Source organism: Pan paniscus, chromosome 1 (genome assembly GCF_029289425.2).
Source record: "Pan paniscus chromosome 1, NHGRI_mPanPan1-v2.0_pri, whole genome shotgun sequence".
NCBI lineage: Eukaryota > Metazoa > Chordata > Mammalia > Primates > Hominidae > Pan > Pan paniscus.
Genome location: NC_073249.2, coordinates 193,707,944 through 193,731,448, shown reverse-complemented (window position 1 = coordinate 193,731,448; position 23,505 = coordinate 193,707,944). Strand labels below are relative to the sequence as shown.

General features: G+C 43.7%; 1 protein-coding gene across 16 annotated transcripts in view; it reads left to right on the top strand.

Annotated features, from left to right (window-relative positions):
* The window catches only part of AZIN2 (antizyme inhibitor 2), a 39,451-nt gene extending 15,946 nt beyond the window's left edge, over positions 1 to 23,505 (top strand). For 14 of the 16 annotated variants that reach the window (NM_001293718.1, XM_034954752.2, XM_034947488.2 and 11 more), the window contains 3 exons: positions 998 to 1,110; positions 20,875 to 21,089; positions 23,017 to 23,505. In NM_001293718.1, coding sequence (NP_001280647.1) covers positions 998 to 1,110; positions 20,875 to 21,089; positions 23,017 to 23,155 — 467 coding nt within the window. In that variant the 3' untranslated portion in view covers positions 23,156 to 23,505. Of the gene's footprint in view, positions 1 to 997; positions 1,111 to 4,772; positions 4,843 to 7,810; positions 8,342 to 20,874; positions 21,090 to 23,016 lie in introns of those variants that run through there. The other 2 variants (XM_034953842.2, XM_063604251.1) reach the window with 2 other exon arrangements.

Here is a 23,505-nt window from a genome sequence, read left to right as displayed (position 1 = left end):
ATATTTTGTGAAGATTGAGAGCGAAACAACCTTAGAGAGAATAGATACTCTGTTGACCCCATTTTACAGATGAGGAAACTGAGAGCCAAAGAGAATACAAGTGAACTGCTTAATAGCTAGTAAGAGCCTGCATTTGACCCCATGTCTGTCTCCTCTCCAAAATACAGGCTCCTACTCACCCTACTGCTTCTCATAATATAATGAAAATAATTAATGACAGCTTACATTTGTTTGAGTCCACTTTACAGATGACAACATAGGCAGGGGGAGGCTGAGTCATTAGCCCAAGGTCACATGGCTGATAAGGGGCAGTGTGGGGATTCAAGTTCAGGTTAGGCTGACTCAGAGCTTCTGGGCCCACATCACCAACATCAGTGCTCTTCCCTCCCCTTCCAGATAGGTCAGGGATAGCAGCCTGTGAGTGACAGGTGTCAGGGACTCTGATCTTGAGGCTTGCCCTCTGCTCTGGGACCCTCATGCAGGGGAGCCTCAGGACTGTGTGCTTTTCCCCGGAGAGAATTCATGTGAAGGGTGGTGGGCTCCAGGTAGAATGTCCTGTGTTCGTGTGTGGCATTCTTCTGGCTTCCTTTATAGACCTGGGGGATTGTCCTGTCTGATCCAATCAAGAGACCTGGCTTCTCATTCTGGCTGATCCACTGCCCTATCATGTGCCTCTGAGCAAGTGGCTTAACCTTTTGGGGTCTTGAGTTTGGGTGGGCTGCTCTTCTGCCTTTGCTGGGGCACCTAGGGGCTCAGATGCAAGCAGGGGAGTGCATCCTGGGCAGGTTGCTTGGCTGCAGGGGTGAGTGTTCCCAACACGGCAGTGAACCCATGTCATTGGAAGGATGGCTGCTGATGGCTTTTGTTGTAGGCCTTGCCTCATGGTTGAGGAATGGGCAGCCATTTTGCTTCCTTACTGAGCCCACTGTTGTGTCAGCCCCACTACCACCCCCTCACATTGCTACTTGTGCTGCCTCTGAAACCTCCCCTCCTGCAGAGGAAAATGGTTCCACCTCCAAGACCATCGTGTACCACCTTGATGAGGGCGTGTATGGGATCTTCAACTCAGTCCTGTTTGACAACATCTGCCCTACCCCCATCCTGCAGAAGGTGAGCTTACCCCACGTGGGCCTGTTTTCAGTTGTGTGTGTGTATTTCAATAACATTTGTTGTGTTTTTATCTAATTTTTAAAAAGTCAAACATATTTATTGTCGATAATAGACAACAAGGATGATGAAGGTTATCACCCATAATCCTGCCACACTCTTTGAGCATTACATATTTTAAAAAATGCCTTATACTTTTTTCATAACATTGGAATCATATTGTTTTGTAACCTGCTTTTTCCATTTATATGGGGTGTAGCTCTTTCCATGCCATTAACTGATCTTTGACAACATGCTTTTGTATTTTAACCAATCTAACTCTAGTGGTTGGCTATTTGGTTTCCTCTTTTTGAGCACTGTGAATATATGTTGAGGTTTCAGCTCTGTGGTAAATTCCTGGAAGTAGAAACAGTTCATATACAGTGGGTTTTTCTGTAATAACAGGGGAACAGGAATACATAAAACATTCCTCCTGGCCTGTGGAACCCAGCCCAGGGCCTCCAGCAATTTTAATGGGCATCTTTGAGAGGATAAAGAAAACCAGACATCATTTTATCTTCCCCTCTCCATTGTGTCTTCCTATCTCTCTCTCTCTTTTTTTTTTGAGATGGAGTCTTACTCCATCAACCAGGCTGGAGTGCAGTGGTGTGATCTCGGCTCACTGCAACCTCCACCTCCTGAGTTCAAGTGATTCTCCTGCCTCAGCCTCCCGAGTAGGTGGGACTATAGGCACCCGCCACCATGCCTGGCTAATTTTTGTATTTTTAGTAGAGGCGGGGTTTCAACCATGTTGTCCAGGCTGGTCTCTAACTCTTGACCTCAAATCATCCACCCACTTTGGCCTCCCAAAGTGCTGGGATTACAGGCACGAGCCACCACGCCTGGCCTCTTCCCATCTCTTGACCTTTGTGCAGCCCCTCTTCCTGGAAAGAAACTTTCCTTGCATGCCTTGAAGTGCCTAACTAGCACTCATTATGTTTTTCCTTCCCTTCCCAACCTATCCAGTTTTTCAAAAGTCAGTCAGAGGGGTCTTGAAAATCAACTCCACTTTGTGGCTCTTCCTGCCCCTTATCCCTGTGCTGGCCTAGGGAACCCCTCTCTCCCTCCCTCCTTCCTCCAGGTACCCAGGCACCCCAGATGTGCTTGATGGAGCCTCACTCCATGGTTAAATGTGGTTACATCTGCTGGTCAGAGTAGGCCTCCCCAAGGTGCTGAGGAATGCTGAGCTCTCTACTCTGACGCACTAGCATTGCCTGCATTCTTGTGGTAGCCCACATCCTACTGCACTGAGAAGGGACCAGGCCAGCCAGGTTACAGAGCGGGCAGCTGCTGAGTCCCCGTTACTCTGCCTCTCCAGTACTCGTCTTCCTGTTGCATGCTGGCTCTCACCCACTCCACTCCCTTCATTGGCTCCTCAGAAGAGGAGATGATGGTCCCAGCCCACTGCCACGCCCCCCACCGGGATCTTTGCTTTGGCTGATCTCTAGTTGGCATTCCTGACTTGGGCACTGGGATGTTTGACTCTCTTTGTGGTCTGTGCTGTTCCTCCCCTGGACGATGCTGCGGTTTCTTCCTTTAGGCTCTTAACTGCTTTTCAAGTTTGGCCACGTGAGCGCCTCCAGAGTGGGGCCCACAGCCTGGCGGTGGAATAAGACATTGCATAGATGACAATACACATAATAAGTTAACTCCTGTGGTGCTGGGAGTGTGTGTCAGAGGGATTCAGCCTGGCTGGGGGTATCCGTACCTTCTTTCCCAAAGAAGGTCCCCTTACAAGTATTAGTTTTGGCATCTTTCTTTGCATACCTGCTCTTCCTTCCCAGGGACTTTGTGTTTAGACCTGGGTATAAAAAGTTGTATGAGGCCAGGCGTGGTGGCTCAAGCCTGTAATCTCAGCACTTTGGGAGGCAGAGGCGGTTGGATACCTGAAGTCAGGAGTTCGAGACCAGTCTAGCCAACATGGTGAAACCCTGTCTCTACTAAAAATCCAAAAATTAGCCGGGCATGATGGCACATGCCTGTGATCGCAGCTACTTGGGAGGCTAAGGCAGGAGAGTAACCTGAGCCTGGGAGGCGGAGGTTGCAGTGATCCGAGACTGTGCCATTGCACTCCAGCCTGGGCGACAGAGTAAGACTCTGTCTCAAAAAAAAAAAAAAGAAAGAAAAGAAAAAAAGTTGTATGAAACATAATCCTTGGCTCAAGATATACTTCTTATTGCACCATGCTTGGCCCTTTTTTGTGTGTTTCTTTTTGGTTTTTATTTTTATAAATTCAGCAAATAATTCAGTACTCTCAAAGCAGTACTCTCAATACTCAAAGCACCGTGCTGAGGTCTGCAGAGGAATTGTCTGTGCTTTGGAAGTACAGTCCTGTTGGATAGAAACACGTGTGTGTGTGTGTGTGTGTGTGTGATTAGTATACAAGCTACAACCATGTATGAGAAAAGTACAGAACAAATATTATTGGAGCTTTTAAAACATATTTTAGTACTGTACATGTTTCTAAAAAATAAGGAACTTAAAAAATCACAATTCCATTATCAAATTAAAAAATGAATAATTCCATAGTATCCCCCATCATCGGTGTTGAGCTATCCCCAACTGTCTCATAATGGTTTTTATATTAACTTGCTGAAATCAGGAGGCAAAGAAGGTCTGCATGGTGCATTTGGTTGCCATCTCTCTCTCTCTCTTTTTTTTTTGAGACAGAGTCTCACTCTGTCGCCTAGGCTAGAGTTCAGTGGCGCGATCTCGACTCACTGCAACCTCTGCCTCCTAGGTTCAAGCTTCTCTCCTGCCTCAGCCTCCCGAGTAGCTGGGATTACAGGTGTGTGCCACCATGCCTGGCTAATTTTTGTATTTTTAGTAGAGATGAGGTTTTGCCATGCTGGCCAGGCTGGTCTCGAACTCCTGACCTCAAGTGATCCATCTGGCTCGGCCTCCCAAAGTGCTGGGATTACAGGTGTGAGCCACTGGGCCCGGCACCATGTCTCTCTCTTAACCCATTGGTTTCCCCATACTCTTTTCTTCTTTTTCTTTTTTGTAGAGATGCAATCTCCCTGTGTTGTCTAGGCGGGTTGAGAACTCCCAGCCCCAAGCGATTGTCCAGCCTCAGCCTCCCAAAGTGCTGGGATTACAGGCATGAACCACTGTGCCTGGCCCCCACCCTCTTTTTAAGTCTGTTTTGTTTGTTTGTTTGTTTGTTTTCTTTGGTAATTTTAAACTGAGTTGTTTTTCCTGTGGAGTTTCCTGCATTCTTGATTTTCCTGATTGGTGAATTTCCTGAATTTCCCTTTGGTGCTTTTGAACATGTTTCTCTGCCTGGTATTTTTTTTTTTTTTTTTTTGAAATTAGGTAGATTTAGAGGTTTGAATAGCATCTCAATCAGCTTTGGAATAAAAATACTCCATGGGAGATCTTGTCTTTGTTTTCCTTTTAGAGTAATAAGCATCCTTATTATTTAACCTACATTGCCTTCCATGCAAAGTCGTCACTATCTTGACTCAAGCATTATCATTCTCTGGCTTTCTTTTTCAGTATAGGTTTATCACATCTAAATCTATTCCTCGAGTGTATTTATAATTTATTATATTTGTTTTTTTGCTTTATAAAAAGGTATTTTGATGCATGTAACCTGTTTGGGCTTTTTCTCCCTCATATCACAGTCTAAGAACCACCCACCCTGCTACATGTCTCTAGAGTCCATTCATTTCATTGCCGTGTAGCGCTCTTCTGGTGAGTATGCTGCAGTTTATTTGTCCATTCTCCTCTCAAGGCATTTGGACTGTCTTTGGGTTTTTGCTACTGTGAATACTGCTGCTGTGAATTCTTGTTTCCCTCTCTCTGATGAGTGAGCAAGGAGTGGAATGGCTGGGTATAGGACATGTGAATGTTTGGCTTCATGAGAAAATGCCAAACAATTTTCTGAAGTGTTGTACTGACAATCCCACCAGCAGTGTGTAAGAGACTCGGTGGCTCTGCATTTTCTCCAGCATGGAGTATTGCCAGACTGAAAACATTTTCCCAGTGGAATGGATGTAAAATGATATCTCATTGTGTCTTGATTTGCATTTCCCTCATCACTAGCAAAGCTGGATGTCTCTTTGTATATTTACTGGCCAAATGTGTTTCCCGGAACTTCTTCCAGGGACTTTGTAAGTTGGTGTTCCCCTTCATGTCTGAATTTCTCCACCGAGTGGTCTGTACCCACTGCCCCTGCTCACTCAGCTCCCTTAGCCCTTCCAACCTCTCCAGTCAGGTACCTGTTCCATGATGCCACGGAAGATGCTCTTGAAAGTCACTTCCACACTGCTAGCTCTTCCATATGGCTCTCCTGTCCCAGCAGCTGGTCCTCCTCTGTTTTCATGCTCACCTCTCCTGGCTTCTGTGGCAACATCCTGGGCCTTGGCTACTCTTCTGCTGTTCTCACCTTGTCTCCTTGGCACTTCTCCTGCTCACCCTTTAAGTGTTGACTGTCTCGGGCCTCAGTCCTTGATCTTCTCTGTCTATATGCGCTTCCTAGGTAAATGCTTCCAGACTGAGGCTCTTAGTATCTTCCATACTATCATCACTCCCAAATTTCTATCTCTATCCTGGATCACACCCCTGAGCTCCAGACTTGCACATCCAACTACCCGCTTGAGATTCCTACTGGGATTTCACAGACATCTCAAGTTTAACTTGTTCAGAACTGAACTCTTGATTTCCAACCCCAAACTTCTCTCAGTAAATAGCACTGCCACTAGCCAACTGCTGAAGTTGGCATTGTTCTTGATTTTTGCTTTCCCTCTCCTTCCACATGCAGTCCACCTGCAATTCTTGAGTGCAGTTCCAAAATACATTTTGGTTTCAGTGAATTCTTCCTCTGTCGCCACCCTAATGCAAGCCACCATTGCCTCCTGCTTGAGCTACTGCAGTAGCCATTAACTGGTTTTCCACCCCCATACTACTACCTGCTTACCACCCATTTTCCATGCTGCAGACAGAATGATCTTTTAAAATCCCAAAGATTATGCCCCTCCTCTGCTTAACACCATCTGTGGCTTCCCATTGCTCTCAGAATAAAACCTAGACTCCTTACCACAATGAGCAAGGCTCCTGCCATCTTCCCAGGCACCTCTGCCCTCACTCCTGTCCCTGTTTTCAGCTCCACTTACCTGCTCCAGTCCCATTCCTCTCCTTTCTGTTTTTGTAACACCTAAGTTGTTTCTACTCTCAGGGCCTTTGCATTCGCTCGCCCAGAATGCTCTTCCACTCACCCCTGAGACAGCTGCTGTATTCTCTTTCTTATGTCTCAGCTCAGATGTCACCTCGTCAGGGAGGCCTTTCCTGACTGCCCTCTCTAAAGTAGGCTCACCTCCCCTAGTCAGATAATTTTGATACCCTGCTTATTTTCTTCACAACCCATCGTAATCTGTTAATTATCTTGTTTTTGTTTACTTGCCTATAGTCTGTCTTCTCCATTAGCAGGTAGGCTCTATGAGGGCAGCCACGTTGTCCAGTTAGTTTCCTCTGAGTTCCCAGCACCAGACACAGTGCCTTGCATATAGTAGGTGCTCACTAAATATCTGTTGAATGAATTGTGAATGGATGAATCAATCATTCAATAAACTGTGAGACCCTTGAGGGTCTCACATCTGTTCATATCTGTTTCCCTAGTACAGAACTTGGCATACGGTAGGTTCAGTATATGTTGGAATTAAATAGATCTTTTTTTTTTTTTGAGATGGAGTCTCACTCTGTCACCCAGGCTGGAGTGCAGTGCTACAGTCTTGGCTCACTGCAACCTCTGCCTCCCGGGTTCAAGTGATTCTGCTGCCTCAGCTTCCCGAGTAGCTGGGATTACAGGCGCCCGTCACTATGCCTGGCTAATTTCTGTATTTTTAGTAGAGACGGCATTTCACCATGTTGGTCAGGTTGGTCTTGAACTCCTGACCTCAAGTGATCCGCCCGCCTCAGCCTCCCAAAGTGCTTTGATTACAGGCATGAGCCACTGTACCCGGCCATTGTTTCTTTCATTTCTATGTCTTTGACAAGGATAAACCATTTTGTTTTTGTTTATTGTTTTATTTATTTTGATGTCAATGTCTTTTTATATCCTCTGTTCACTTAATTTGGGAGGTCTTGAAGTTTTTTCTTGCACATAGAAATGAGCTTGCATATGCATGTGTGCATGTATTTAATATGATGTTTGATACAAATATTTTTTCACTCTATTGGTTTATTGTTTTAGTTTTGTAATTCTTTGTTATTCTTTCATAGAAGTTTTGACACACTATTTTGTTTTAACTAAGTTTGCTGTAATTAATAGGAAGGAAATCTGTTACTTTCTTTTGTGCTCTGCTGTTATAGATTATCTTTATTACATATATATATATAGTCTTATAGAAATAGAATGTTTATTAGAAAAAATTTAACACAAATAGTAAAATAAAATGATTCACTAATCCCACCATTCAGAGATGACTATTGTTAAATGTACTTTGATTTCTACTTTTTTTGGGTTTAATGGCTATTTTATTTTGTTTTATTTTATTTAACACAAGGTCACATTCTGTCACCCTGGCCAGAGTGCAGTGGCACAGTCATGCTCACTGTAGCCTCCACCTCCGAGGCTCAAGCCATCCTTCCCACTCCAGCTTCTGAATAGCTGGGACTACAGGCACATGCCACTATGCCTGGCTAATTTTTGTATTTTTTGCAGGGATGGGGTTTTGCCATGTTGCCCAGGCTGGTCTCGAGCTCCTTATTTTGTTCAAGCAATCCTCCCACCTTGAGATTACAGACATGAGCCACCACGCCTGACCTGATAATTTTTTTTTTAAAGGTTGTCTAGTCTTGCTAAGAATAAGCAAGACGTTTCGTTTACTAATGTCATGATTTAACCAATTTTAGCTGCTCTGATATTAAAAGGTGTTTTTGTTAATATACTTCTAAAATATTGGAAATAATCAGAGCTGGGTGGGGGGAGAGAACTAAGCCCAAAATCTCTAATTTACAATGCTGTAACATTTTGAAAGACCAATCTTGTTTTTGATTTCTACTTTTTAAAAAAGTGTCATAGTTCACTTTGTTTTTCACTTTAAAGTTTTATATATTGTGAGCATATGGTTTTCTTTAAATACTGACGTGTTAGGTGGACTTTTAAATATAGAAACATTTTAAATGTTCATTGAGTGCTCTAAAATAATACATATTTAGTGTGTGTATTAGTTTGTTCTCAGACTGCCAAAAAGGAATACCCAAGAGTGGGTAATTTAAAAAGAAAAGAGGTTTAATTGACACAGTTCTGCATGGCTAGGGAGGCCTCAGGAAACCTACATTCATGGCAGAAGGGGAAGCAGGCACATCTTACATGGCTGCAGGAGGTAGAGGTGTGAAGGGGGAACTTCCAAACACTTTTAAAACCATCAGCTCTCGTGAGAACTCCCTCACTATCATAAGAATAGCATGGGCGAAACTGCCCCCCATGATCCAATCACCTCCCAACAGGCCCCTCCCTCAATATCTGGGGATTACAATTCAAGATGAGATTTGGGTGGGGACACAAAGCCAAACCATATCAGTGTGTAAAGATGCAATTCAACAAATGTGTATCAGCACTTCACAAATGCAAGATACGATTTGGTATAGGGTGGAATCAAGAGGAGGCAAGTATCATGGGAGTTTTATAAGAATCTTGGCAGGCAAAATTCAGGACAGTTACCCCAGTCCATGAAGAGAGATTCTCCTTTTATTGCCAAGATGGGGCTTTCTTACTTGCTGTTCCATTTTATTCTAGTTTGTTATGCTTTCAAAAGTGTGAATCTGTCTGGAATGTATTGCAATAGCACTTACCAAGTGTGTCCCTAGACTAAGAAGACAGAAGACTCAAATAAATAAAATTATAAATGAAAGAGGAGACATTACAGGATACCACAGAAATTCAAAGGACCATAAGAGACCACTACTAGCATGAATAATTATACACCAAGAAATTGGATAACCTAGGCAAAATGGATAAATTCCTAGACAAATATTACCTACAAAGACTCAATCATGAAGAAACAGAAAATCTGAATAGACCAATAGTGAGTTAGGAGATTGAATCAGTAATCAAAAACCTCCCAACAAAGAAAAGCCCAGGACCTTATGGCTTTACTGGTGAATTCTACCAAACATGTAAAAAAGAATTAATACCAATCCTTCTGAAATGCTTCCACAAAACTGAAGCAGAGGGAACACTTCCAAACTCATTTTACAAAACCACAATTACCTTAACACCAAAGCCAAATACACCATAAGAAAAGAAAATTACAGGCCATGTTCACAGATATGCAAAAATCCTCAACAAAATACTAGCAATCCAAATTAAATAGCACATTAAAAGGATCATACACCATGATCCTTTTAAAGTGGAATTTATCCCTGGGATGCAAAGATATTTTAACATGTCTGAATTTATAAATGTGATGTACTATAATATTACCACAATGAAGGATAAAAATCATATGATCATCTCAGTAGATGGAGAACAAGCATTTGACAAAATTCAGCATCCTTTCATGATAAAAACTTTCAACAAATTAGGTATGGAAGGAATGTACCTCAACATGATAAGGGCCATATATGACAAGCTCACAGCTAATGTTATACTCAACAAGGATCCTAAGGTCAGGAGCAAGACTAAGATGCTCACTCTCACCACTTCTATTTAGTGTGGTACTAGAAGTCCTAGCCAGAGCAATTAGAGAAGAGGAAGAAATAAAAGTCATCCAAATGGGAAAGGGAGATGTAAAATTGTCTCTGTTTGCAGATGACATTATCTTATATATAGAAAACTCTAAGGCTTGGCGTGGTGGCTCATGCCTGTAATCCTAGCATTTTGGGAGGCCAAGGCTGGTGGATCACTTAAGGTCAGGAGTTCAAGACCACCCTGGCCAATGTGGTGAAACCCTGTCTACTAGAAATACAAAATTATCCAGGCATAAAGATGTGTGCCTGTAATCCTAGCTACTTAGGAGGCTGAGGCATGAGAATTGCTTGAACCTGGGAGGCAGAGGTTGCAGTGAGCCGAGATCATGCCACTGCACTCTAGCCTGGGCAACAGAGTGAGACTCCATCTCACACACACACACAAAGGCCGGCGCAGTGGCTCACGCCTGTAACCCCAGCACTTTGGGAGGCCGAGGCAGGCAGATCACTTAAGGTCAGGAGTTCGAGACCAGCCTGGACAATATGGTGAAACCCTGTCTCTACTAAAAATGCAGAAATTAGCTGGGCACGGTGATGGGTGCTTGTAATCCCAGCTACTCAGGAGGCTGAGGCACAAGAATCATTTGAGCCTGGGAGGTGGAGGCTGCAGTGAACTGAGATGGCGCCACTGCACTCCAGCCTGGCGACAGAGCCAGACTCCATCTCAAAAAAAAACAAAACAAACAAACAAAAAAACTCTAAAGACTTCACCAAAAAACTATTAGACTTAATAAGTTCAGAAAATTAGAAGATACAAAATTAACATACAATGTTTCTATATGCTAACTATCTGAAAAAGAAATCAAGAAAACTATCCCATTTACAATTGCATCAAAAAATTACTTACGAAATTTAAGGAGGTAAGAGATGTGTATGCTGAAAACTAGAAAACATTGATGAAGGAAATAAAAAAGGACATAAATAAATGGAAAGATACCCCATGTTTGTGAATTGGAAGAATTAATACTGTTAAAATGTCCATCTACCCAAAGCGATCCATAGATTCAATGCAGTCCCTATCAAAATTCCAATGATCTTTTCCCCAGAAGTATAAAAAAATCCTAAGATTTGTATAAAACCACAAAAGATCCTAAATAGCCAAAGTATCTTGGGCAAAAAGAAGAAAGCTGGAGGCATCACATTATCTGATTTCAAAATATATACTGGAAAGCTATAAAGTAAGCAAAACTGCATGGTACTGGCATAAAAACGAACATATAGACCAGTGGAATAGAATAGAGAGCCCAGAAATAAATCCATGCATTTACGGTCAATTGATCTTCAACAAACGTGCCAAGGACACACAATGGGAAAGGACAGTCTCTTCCATAAATGGTGTTAGGAAAACTAGATATCCACATATAGAAGAATAAAATTGGATGCTATCTCACACCATATACAAAATGGATTAAAGACTTTCAGATTGACTTTTTTTTTTTTTTTTTTTTTTTGAGACAGAGTCTCACTCTGTTGCCCAGGCTGGAGTGCAGTGGCGCGATCTTGGCTCACTGCAGTCTCTGCCTCCTGGGTTCAAGTGATTCTGCTGCCTCAGCCTCCCGAGTAGCTGGGATTACAGACATGTGCCACCATGCCCCGCTACTTTTTGTATTTTTAGTAGAGATGGGGTTTCACCATGTTGGCCAAGCTGGTCTTGAACACCTGAACTCAAGTGATTTGCCCACCTTGGCCTCCCAGAGTGCTGGGATTACAGGCATGAGCCACCGTGGCCCAGATTGACTTCTTTCACTTAGTAATATGCACTTAAGTTTCCTTCATTCCTTTCATGGCTTGATAGCTCATTTCTTTTTAGCACTGAATAATATTCCATTATCTGGGTATACAGCAGTTTATCCATTCACCTACTGAAGGACATCTTGGTTGCTTCCAAGTTTTGGCAATTATGAATAAAGCTATTATAAACATCTATGTGTAAGTTTTTGTGTGACAAGCATTTTTTAACTCCTTTGGGTAAATACTAAGGAGTACAATTGCTGGATCATATGGTAAGAATATGTTTAGTTTTGTAGAAAATTGCCAAACGGTATTTCAAAGCGGCTGTACCATTTTGCATTCCCACCAGCAATGAATGGGAGTTCTTGTTGCTCCACATCCACACCAGCATTTGGTGTTACCCGTGTTCTGAATTTTGGCCATTTGAGTAAGTGTTCAGTGGTATTTGTTGTTTTAATTTATATTTCCCTGATGACATACGTTTATTTGCCATCTGTATATATTCTTTGGCGAAGTATCTGTTAAAGTCCTTTGACCATTTTAAACAGAGTTTTACTTGTTTGTTTTCTCATTTTTGAGTTTTAAGAGTTCTTCATATATTTTGGATAACAGTCCTTTATCAGATGTGTCTTTTGCAACTATTTTCTCCCAGTCTGTGGCTTGTCTTCTCTTAACATTTTCTTTTTCTTTTTTTTTTTTTTAAGTTAGATTCTTGCTCTGTCACCCAGGCTGGATGGAGTGCAGTGGTGAGATCTTGGCTCACTGCAACCTTCGCCTCCTAGGCTCAAGCGATTCTCCTGCCGCAGCCTCTTGAGTGGCTGGGATTACAGGTGTGCACTACCAAGCCTGGCTAGTTTTTGTATTTTTAGTAGAGACGGGGTTTCACCATGTTGTCCAGGCTGGTCTCGAACTCCTGGCCTCAAGTGATCTGCCTGCCTCGACCTCCCAAAGTGCTGGGATTACAGGTGTGAGCCACCACGCCTGGTGAATATTGTCTTTTGCAGTGCAGAAATTTATAATTTTAATAAAGTCCAGTTTATCAATTATTTCTTTTATGGATTGTGCCTTTGGTGTTGTGTGTTCTGTTCTTTTTTTTTTTCTGTAGTGCTTATTACCTTCTAACATACTATATAATTTACTTGTTTGCCTTCCCCCTGCTAAACTGTAAACCCCAAGAGGACAAGGACCTTTGTGTATTTTGTTTATTAGTGTGTCCCAAGCATACAAAACAGTGATTATCCAAATATGTATTAAATGGCAACCTAATTCTGAAACTGGATTTTTGTTTTGGAGTGTATGCTGAATCATGGTAGCATTGACCTTCAGTTTTGATATCTGTGTGGGTTCCTAGGGCCTAGTCAAGATGGAGAATCCAATAGGATGCCCTTACATAGAGCTGAGAACCCAAAAGAAGTACATCCTTAGTGTAAGAGTCAACTAGAGAAAAAAGCCCATTCTACAGAGAACGGCAGCAAGAAAACTTCACTGTTTTGATCTTGGTAGTGATTGGAAGAGAGCAAAAAATTGAGATTTTGTAACCACAAGCCAGCCTTCTTTTGGGCTTGTGGCCCAAATTCACATTAACTATGGTCTGAAAAACCTTAAGCCTCAAAATAATTTCATCTAGCAGAAGCAAACAAATTCTCTCTGGAGGCGGAATCTTCAGTTTAGGCTTCTCACTGATAAGGTTTCAAAGTACATGAGCTCACAGTCAAAAATCACAACATACAAAGAAACAAGTCATCGTGAGGAAGAACCACAAAAGCAATAGGTAGCAGATCAGACCTGTGTTTACTTCATATATTGGAATTATCAGGTGCTAACATTCTTTTACAATGTTTGAAGAAATAAGAAATTGAAAATATGACCAAAGAATAAGTGAATATAAAAATATGTTGTAGCAGATTTTAAAAAGGATTAAATAGAACTAGAAATGAAAAATATGAAAATTGAAATTATGGCCAGGGTAAGCAGCATATTAGAGACAACAGAAGAGAGAATGAGAGAATGGGAAGATAGAGTTGAAGAAAGTATCCAAATGTAGCACAGAGACAAAAAGATATAAAATAGGAAAGGCTAAGGAAATGGTGCATAGAGTCAGAAGGCGTAATGTCCAATCATAGTTTCAGGAAGAGACTGTATCAGGATACAAATGTCACACTAGTAATTTGAACAGGGAAATTTTAACATAAAGAATGGTTAACTGTAAAGGTGGTTCATTACAATTACTAAAAGGGGTAAAATCAGCTACCACCCCTGGTCCTGAGGGAGAGTGAAGAAGGCAGGAACTTAGAAACACAGAGGAGGAGGGCTCCTCCCTCCAAGGCTGATATTGAAACCTTTGAGGAGAGGCTGCAGTGTCACAGAAACAGCAGTCCACCAGTGGCAAACTTGTCAGAGGGTGACTACTGCAACAATCCATGCAGCACAGAAGCAGCCTGCTGCTGAGTGGGGGAGAATCTTGCTGGAAGGTGCAGGCCAGGGCTGAACTGTGAAGGCCACTAAGGCGAATGCTACCATGTACTTGCTGGGTAACCTTAGGCAAGTTACTTAATCTCTCTGAGTCTTACTTCTCTAGCTTCTCCACTTGGAAAATGAGGGGGCTGAACTTTAATTACTAATGTTGCTTCTTGTTTTGAAGTGAGGCCATTCCAGTGTATCTTCACAAAGTTAGAGTTGGTTCCTTATTGAAATGGTCTGTCTTCATTGTGGGGTTTTGTTTTGATTTTTCTGTAGTTTTGATCAAGAATAGACGGTACAGCTATTGAATGCCACGTTGAGATGTTAAAATGTAAATGTATAGAGTAACCACTACAAGAATAGAAATAAGATAATATAACTTCTAACACAGAAAGTAATTAAAATAGTTTAGTTTTGATCCCAGCATAAGAAATAGACCAGCTGAGGCAAACTGGGGGGAATATTGAAACACATATATAATTGATAAGAGATTAGTAGACAAAATATATGAAGAATTTTTTTTTTTTTTCCTGAGACGGAGTCTTTTTCTGTCGCCCAGGCTGGAGTGCAGTGGCTCGGCTCACTGCAACCTCTGCCTCCCAGGTCCAAGCAATTCTCCCACCTCAGCCTCCCAGGTAGCTGGGTTTACAGGCACACGCCACCGTGCCTGGCTAATTTTTGTATTTTTTTTAGTAGAGGTGGGGTTTCACCATGTTGGCCAGGCTGGTCTCGAACTCCTGACCTTGTGATCCACCCACCTCGGCCTCCCAAAATGCTGGGATTACAGGCGTGAACCACGGCGCCCGGCCTGAAGAATTCTTAAGTAAGAAATAGAGACAAACAAGAATCTCAAGAAAATAAGGAAAAAAGCAACCCAATAGAAATACAGGCAAGAGACTTTACCGGGCAATTCACAGAAGATAAACTGAAAAGGTGCTCAGTGTTAATCAAGGAAATGCAAATAAAAGTGAAAACGAGATACCATTTCATAACAACTAGATTAGAAAAACATTAAAAGCATGATAATGCCAACTGTTGGTGAGGATATGGTGTAGTTGGGTCCTTAGGCACTGCTAGGTGGCAGTGGTGTATCACTACTTTGGGAAACAAGTAGGCATTATTCAGATAAATTTGCACATATGTATGCCCTACATTACAGCAAGTTCCTAGGCCTATATTGTAAAGAAACTCTTGGCATGTGTGTTCGAGGAGATATATCAGAACATATATATCTTTATAATATAAAACATTGGAAACGACCTTAACGTTTATTGGCAGGGTAGCAGAAACATAAATTATGGTGTATTCTGTACAGTGAATTCTATACAGTGTATTGTGAACTTGTAGAGATTACATACTCTATAATTTATATAAATTCCAAAAGTGTGCAAAACTAAACAATACATTGTTTAGGGTTAGGTACACTCATGGAAAACAAAGTAAGAAAATGATGAACATGAAAGTGAGGATGGTGGTTACCTCTAAAGAGGTTAGGAAAGAGGAGATGTCATTGGAGTGGGCACATAGGGAGTTTCAAAGATACTGGAAATTTTATCTTTCTTCAGTTGGGTGGTAAGTACACAGATATTCATTTTATTGTCATTCATTATATCTTAGACATGATACAAATATTCTTTTGTATAAATTATTTAACAAAAACTGAGTTTGTCATTTGCTTTATTATTATTCTTTGATAGGCTCACATTTATTCTTTTATCACATTATTTCTAATGTTTAGAAAAACATCCTGGGGATTTTAATTAGTAATAGTTTATTTAATCTAGTTATTAAATTAGGGAGAATTCTCTTTTTTGCTTTACTCAGTTTTTCTAGCTAGGACAGTGTAAACTTCATATCTTTTATTTCTTCCATGAAGGTTTTATTTATTTATTTTTTTTGAGACGGCGTCTCGCTCTGTCGCCCAGGCTGGAGTGCAGTGGTGCAATATCGGCTCACTGCAACCTCCACCTCCCAGGCTCAAGCGATTCTCTTGGGAGGCCTCAGCCTCCCAAATAGCTGGGACTACAGGCGCCCGCCACCATGCCTGGAGAGATGGGGTAGAGATGGGGTAGAGATGGGGTTTCACCGTGTTAGCCAGGATGGTCTCGACCTCCTGACCTCATGATCTGCCTACCTCTGCCTCCCAAAGTGTTGGGATTACAGGCATGAGCCACCGCGCCCAGCTGGTTTTATTATTTTTTTATTGTTTTATTTGAATAAGTATTACTGTGGCCCAAGTACATCCAAGAATGTAATAGCTTAATGCTTTCACTACTATTGTGAGTGAAAACTTTTCCCTGTGTTTTTGAGCTGAGATGCTGGCTTGCATTCTAAAATTCATTGATTTCCTCTAGTAACCACACCCACCCCCTTAAGATTTTCCAGGTGGGCATATACGTTATCTGCAGTGTAATATTTTATTTCTTCATCTTCTATGTATTATGCTTTTTTGTTTCTTTTTTTCTGATAGCTATTGCTAGCATTTCTCATGATATATAAAATGGGAATGATGACAGAAAGCTTCAGACTTGGAATCTAAAGACATGGGTTTGAGACCTGGCTCTGCCATAGACCAGCTGAGTAACCTTAGGCAAAGCAAGCTACTTAATCTCTCTGAGCCTTATTTCTCTAGTTTCTCCATTTGGAAAATGACAGGGCTGAACTTTAGTGTATCTCAATGAAGTCAGAGTTGGATCGTTATTTAAAATAGTCTCTCTTCATTGTGGGGTTTTGTTTTGTCTGTAGTTTTAATAAAGAATAGATGCTACAGGCTACTTCATGGTATGTTGACATGTATTGGGAAAATTAAACTTGAACTGTAGATCTATATTTTCCATGTTATGAAGCCAGTGATTGACTTCTCTCCTGTTGTCTGCATCTTTCCTTTTAGAGATAATATGACTGTGAATTTGGTTAGCTAAGATTTCATGTCAGGTTTTTGCCTATATATTCACAAGTGAGATTTTGGCCATAGGGTTTTTTTTTTCTTTTGATCTCATTTTTGTCTTTTAAAATATTTTTGTACGAATTATTGATTTATTCTTTTCTTTTTTCTTTTTCTTTTTTTTTTTTTTTTTGAGACGGAGTCCTGCTCTGTCACCCAGGCTGGAGTGCAGTGGTGCGATCTCAGCTCACTGAAACCTCCGTCCGGGTTCAAATGATTCGCCTGTCTCAGCCTCCTGAGTAGCTGAGATTACAGGCGCCTGCCACCATGCCTGGCTAATTTTTTTGTATTTTTAGTAGAGACAGGGCTTTACCATGTTGGCCAGACTGGATGATTTTTTTTTCTTTTCTTTCTTTTTTTTTTTTTTGAGATGGAGTCCCGCTCTGTCGCCCAGGCTGGAGTGCAGTGGCGCAATCTCGGCTCACTGCAAGCTCCACCTCCCGGGTTCACGCCATTCTCCTGCCTCAGCCTCCCAAGTAGCTGGGACTACAGGCGCCTGCCACCATGCCCGGCTAATTTTTTGTATTTTTAGTAGAGACGGGGTTTCACCGTGTTAGCCAGGATGGTCTCGATTTCCTGACCTTGTGATCCACCCGCCTCAGCCTCCCAAAGTGCTGAGATTACAGGCATGAGCCACCGCGACCCGCCTTTTTTTTTTTTTTTTTTTTTGAGATGGAGTTTTGCTCTTGTCACCCAGGCTGGAGTGCAATGGCTGGATCTTGGCTCACTGCAACCTCTGCCTCCTAGGTTCAAGCGATTCTTCTGCCTCAGCCTCCTGAGTAGCTGGGATTACACGCCCAGCTAATTTTTGTATTTTTAGTAGCGACAGGGTTTTGCCATGTTGGCCAGGCTGGCCTCGAACTCCTGACCTCAAGTGATGCGCCCGTGTCCGCCTCCTAAAGTGCTGGGATTACAGGCGTGAGCCACCGCGCCCAGCCTATTGATTTATTCTTTAAAAGTTGAAGAATTATTTAGGGATTCCATCAAGGCCGTGCACCTTTTTCAATGTTTGACCTTGTTTTTTCTGTGGCTCTGTCAGACATATGTGCCTTTGAAGAAGGCAGCTAGGTGCAGCCAGGAGGCTCCTTATCTGGGACTGCCCAGAGTTCTACTAACTTCCCCTAGAGCCTTGGGCAGGTCACCTTCCCTCTCTGAGTTTTCTCATCTGTAAAATGGAAATGCAATCATGCCACCTGCCTCCCAGATAAGGTATGAAGTGGTGGTGGTATGCTTTGTAAATGAGGAACACCCTGCTCTCTCTCACAGAGGGGCCTAGTGGCTGGCAGACTGGGCATCTTGGATTTTTGCAGATGCTTGTCCATTTCCACTCAGACTTGTAAAAATAGCTGAGATTTACAAGCTTGTTGCCACAGCTTTTAGAATATTTATTTCACAGATTCCTTAAAAAAAAAATAGGCTGGGTGCAGTGGCTCACACCTGCAATCTCAGTACTTTGGAAGGCCGAGGTGGCGGATCACCTGAGGTCAGGAGTTTGAGACCAGCCTGGCCAACATGGCAAAATCCTGTATCTACTAAAACTACAAAAATTAGCCAGGTGTGGTGGCCGGCACCTGTAATCTCAGCTACTCGGGAGGCTGAGACAGGAGAATCGCTCGAACCCAGGAGGCAGAGGTTGCAGTGGGCTGAGATCACACCACTACACTCCAGCCTCGATGACAGAGTGAGACTGTGTCTCAAAAAACAGTTAAATAGATACATAAATAGTAAAAGCGTAGCTTTGCATTATGTCATGTGAAGATTTAAAATTTTTTCACCTATTTTTTAAAAATTTACACCACTAATAACAAGTGAGGGAATGCTAACTTCTTATAATCCAAGGGTGCCTTTTCTCTTTACCATGGAAGAATCTTTAAAATTTATTTTCTCAAAGATCCTTGTAGATTCATTTATAGAGCATCCCCTCCACTCATCTTTAAACATTAGCTTAATGTTTTTCATTGAGTGGGGCTAAGGGAAATATTTCAGACCACTTGAGGTTAATTTTATTCATCAACAAAAAGTTTATAAACAAGAATGTTCAGTTATATGAACAAGGATATACAGTATTCCTTTGTCTCCCCTTCTTAGAATGGGAGCTTCATGACCACAGGAATTTTATTTTGTGTGTGTGTTTACTGCTGCATCTCCAGCTCCTAGATCACAGCCTGGCAATTAGTAGGTGCTCAATAAGTACTTGTTGAATGAATGAATTCCTGAAGATTGGATAGCTATCATTCTTAACTTACATAATGTACATATTTTTCTTTATTAATGGGACTAATACCTTATTAATTAACTTTTTATCAAATATATGAGCACTATTTCTGCTTATGGAAACTGCGACTTTCCTTTCTCAATTTTACTCATTCCTGCTCTGGCTAAGGTATTGAAACGCCTTTCCTTTTTTCTCTGCTGGTCTTCTCTGTTGCTTCCATCTATGCCCTTTGGATGGCTTCCATTCATATCCTTTTTCTCCCCTTTGTCATTCTTTCTCTTTCTCATCACTCATATATTCCCCATTCTTTAATTCATTTATTTAAAAAATATTATTTGAATAAGCACCTAATGGATGCCAGCCTGCTAGGCATTGAGGAGATGGGGATGACAAGACCTACACATCCCCTGGGCTCATGGAATTTATAGTCTTCAGGGATGACAGGCCTGAGCAGATATTTCACAAATATTTATGAGTTATGGTAAATACTACGAAAGCAAAGCTTGAGGGAGCATGGAGCTTTAGGAAAGGCTTCCCTGAAGCCATTTTAGCTGAGATCTAAAGGAGAAATAGGAATTTGCAAATTTGGGGCCTCAGGGAATAGCATGGGGGAAAGTAGGAGGTATGGGAAGGGAAGTAGGGTTTACCTGGGGAGCCCAGAGCAACTGGAGTAACTGGAGCACAGCAAGTGCAGTGATGGGAGAAGAGGCCTCTCAGAGGGCACAGTCATCATCATCCACATTTCAGTGGTGACTCTAGGATCTGCCTGGCAAGATCCCTGCCTACACTGTGGCAAATGGCATTGATAACTTGGTTGTCCAGAGTCTGTTACAAATTTCTGGATGTGGAAATCATTTAAGAAAAAATCTTAAATTTTATGTCATTGGTAGTTGTGTCTTTGGGCAAGTCATTTAAGCTGTCAGAGCCTCCATTTTTCTGAAATGGGAGTAATTGTGTCTACTCTGTGGGGTCCTCTGTGACCTCTGCCAGGTCCCCCTGTGATTGTTGTTGGAAGTCCATCTTTCTCATTAGACTGAGGGCCTGAGGGAGGGTGAGTCTAGCCTGGTATACTGCTGGCTCCTGTTGTGGGGCCTGGCACGGAGTGAGGACATCTGGGAGGGCTTCATAGACGAGGGAGCCCCAGGGCTGGGCTCAGAAGACAGGCTAGATTTGAGGGTCGGGGAAGGGCTGTAGAGGTGTGGACATACCGACGTCTGGAAAGAGGCCAGTGAAGACCAAAGTGCAGAGGTGGTAACAACAACAATCACAACAATAAGTTACAATTGTGCTGACTTTCCGTGCACCCTCGCCGTGTGCCGGCCACTGTTCTACATGCTCTCCATAAACTAACTCATTTATCCTTGCAGTAACCTTACGAGGTAGGTACTGTTGTTATCCCCATTTTACAAATGAGCAAACTGAGACATGGAGAGATTAAGCATTTTGCCCAAGGTCACACAGCTAACAACTGCTGGAAGCTGGATTTAAGACCAGGCATTCGTGACTTCAGAGTGTAAGAGGCAACGAATGCAGAGAAGTGGGAAGGGCCTTAAATGCTAAGCTAGGAGGCCCATCTAGACTTTATCCTGTTGGCTATGGGAGCCATAGAAGGCTTTTGAGGGAGGGAGTGGCAAGGCTGTTGTATGCCCAGGAGAGCTGGCATGGCCATCCCTTCTTCCTACAGAAACCATCCACGGAGCAGCCCCTGTACAGCAGCAGCCTGTGGGGCCCGGCGGTTGATGGCTGTGATTGCGTGGCTGAGGGCCTGTGGCTGCCGCAACTACACGTAGGGGACTGGCTGGTCTTTGACAACATGGGCGCCTACACTGTGGGCATGGGTTCCCCCTTTGGGGGGACCCAGGCCTGCCACATCACCTATGCCATGTCCCGGGTGGCCTGGTAAGAGGGCCCTGCTGGAAAATGGGGGTATGGGGAGGAACTGGGCAGAAACGAGGGAAACTTGAGATTTGAGATTCTGCTTCTGTGTAATCCAACTTGACAAGTAGCTGTTGGCTGCTGGTCCCACGTGAGGGATGTGCTTGGCACCTGGCTGTGGCCATAAGTGAGGCTGGGCTTTCCTAGAGGAGCTCACAGCCCTGAGGGAGGCACAGAGAAGCAGACAGGCCCTTGTGATAATACTGTGCCTGGTGGAAGTGCAGAGCCCTCCCTGAGGCCCAGGCCTCCCTGAGGAAGTGGGAGTCAACTACAGGAGTGGGTGGTAGGACTTCCCAGAAGAAAGGAACGGAGAGCAAGTGTGGTGCATTCAAGGCTCGCATGGAGAGTGGCTGTGACTGCAGAGGGAGGCAGGGCTAGATCTGGGAAGGGCTTGAAGGCCGAGTGACATGCTTTGACAGCAGTGGGAGGCATGGACCAGTTTGAAGCAGGGGCATAACACAGTCTGATTTGCACTTTGGAAAGACCACCCTAGTTCCTGTATAGACTGAGGACAAGGGCAGATGCAGAAAGAGATGACCAGTTAGGTGGCTGCTGTGTGACACAGGAGAGACTTGGTCTGCCTGCTTGCTGAGCCTTGGTCTTTCCATCTAGAAAATAAGCGTAACAGTAGCCCTGCCTGCCCCACCAGGCTAGTGCTGGGATCCAGTGAGGCAAGAGGCATGCAAGATGGGGGAGTCACATCCAGTGAACCCTGACATCAGGCCTTACGTTAGGTGTCGTATGACTATTTCACCCACACAACACTCTGTGGGGGTCAGCGTTATCACAGAGAGGTCATTCTTCTGAGGTCACGCAGCTAGTCAGTGGTGAAGGGTCCCTCTTTGGGGGTAGGGAGAGGGCCACAGAAAGCTGGAGCAGTTTGCCCAGGCACATTCAATTCCTCTGCTGTGTCCAGTCTCAGGACTGTCACCAAAGCTGAGACCTGAAGGCTAAGGAGGAATTAGATGAGGGTTGATGATACAGGCAGAGAGACAAGGATGGATCCAGGCTGGGGAGAGGACATGTGTAAGAGCCCAAAAGGTGGCCATAGTGGATGGCTCAGGTGTGTGGGCCGGTGTGTCCAGGAGTGGGTGGAAGAGGCGGGTAGAGCCAGATCTTGCAGGGCCTGAGAGCAGAGGGAAACGGCTGGCAGCTCAAGGGCAGGGATTTGTTTTTTGGAAAGATGAATCTGGGTCCTGGCTGAGAACTGTCTGGAGAGGGCACGAGCAGATCAGGGAGACTGAAATGGTGTTACCCATGGGGATGGAGACCATGGGGCACATGAGGATGTTCAGAAGCTGGGCTCAGCAGGGCTCGACTGGGTGTGGGAACAAGATTGCCAACTGTTTACAACTCTGATAGTGGAGCCATTGATCAACATGGGTATGTAGGAGGAGAAGCAGTTTGTGGGATTGTTTGAGAGAATGGGATATGATTTTATTTGAAGTCCCAAGCCTGGGGTATGATGAATGTGGGCTTTCGAGTGAGAGTTGGGTTCAGTCCTAGTTCTACTACCTACTAGGGATGTGATCTTAGGTAGGTCACTTCTCTCTCTGGGGAACTGATTGATTACATCATCAATGCAACGTGGATGGTAATGCCTCCCTCATGGGGTTTTTGGGAAGATACAAATAGATAATATAAGTGCCTGGCATGATGTCTGGCACGTAGTAAATGCTCGATACATGTGGATTTCTTTCCCTTGTTGAGGGGTGGGGACCACACGGGAGTAGGAAGCAGTTGGGGAGGGGTCAGCAGCCTGTCCCTGCCCCTGCCCTCAGCTGAGCTCGGGCTCACGTGAGAGCCCTCTGCCCAATGGGGCCGCATCTCCAGGTACAGGGCCCTGCCAGTCCCATGCTGGCTACTTGCAGCAACCCTCTCTCACCCCTAGGGAAGCGCTGCGAAGGCAGCTGATGGCTGCAGAACAGGAGGATGACGTGGAGGGTGTGTGCAAGCCTCTGTCCTGCGGCTGGGAGATCACAGACACCCTGTGCGTGGGCCCTGTCTTCACCCCAGCGAGCATCATGTGAGTGGGCCTCATTCCCCCCCGGAGAATCCCAGCGGGGCCTCAGAGATGCATCTGGGAGAGGTGGGGAAGATGGCAGGCAAGGGTACCCTTGGCCAGGACTCTGGTGCCCACCCTGCCACCCCCGCGCTCCACCTGCAGTGTTTCTGCCCTGTAAATAGGACCAGTCTTACACTCGCTGTAGTTCAAGTATGCAACATAAATCCTGTTCCTTCCAGCTGTGTCTGCCTCCTCTGCAGTGCAAGGGGCCTGGTCAGCCAGGTGTGGGGGTGTTCTTGGGGTCTCCTTTGGTCTCCTTCCCACCTTTGTAAATATAATGCAAATAAATAAATATTTAGGTTTTTAAAAACTGCA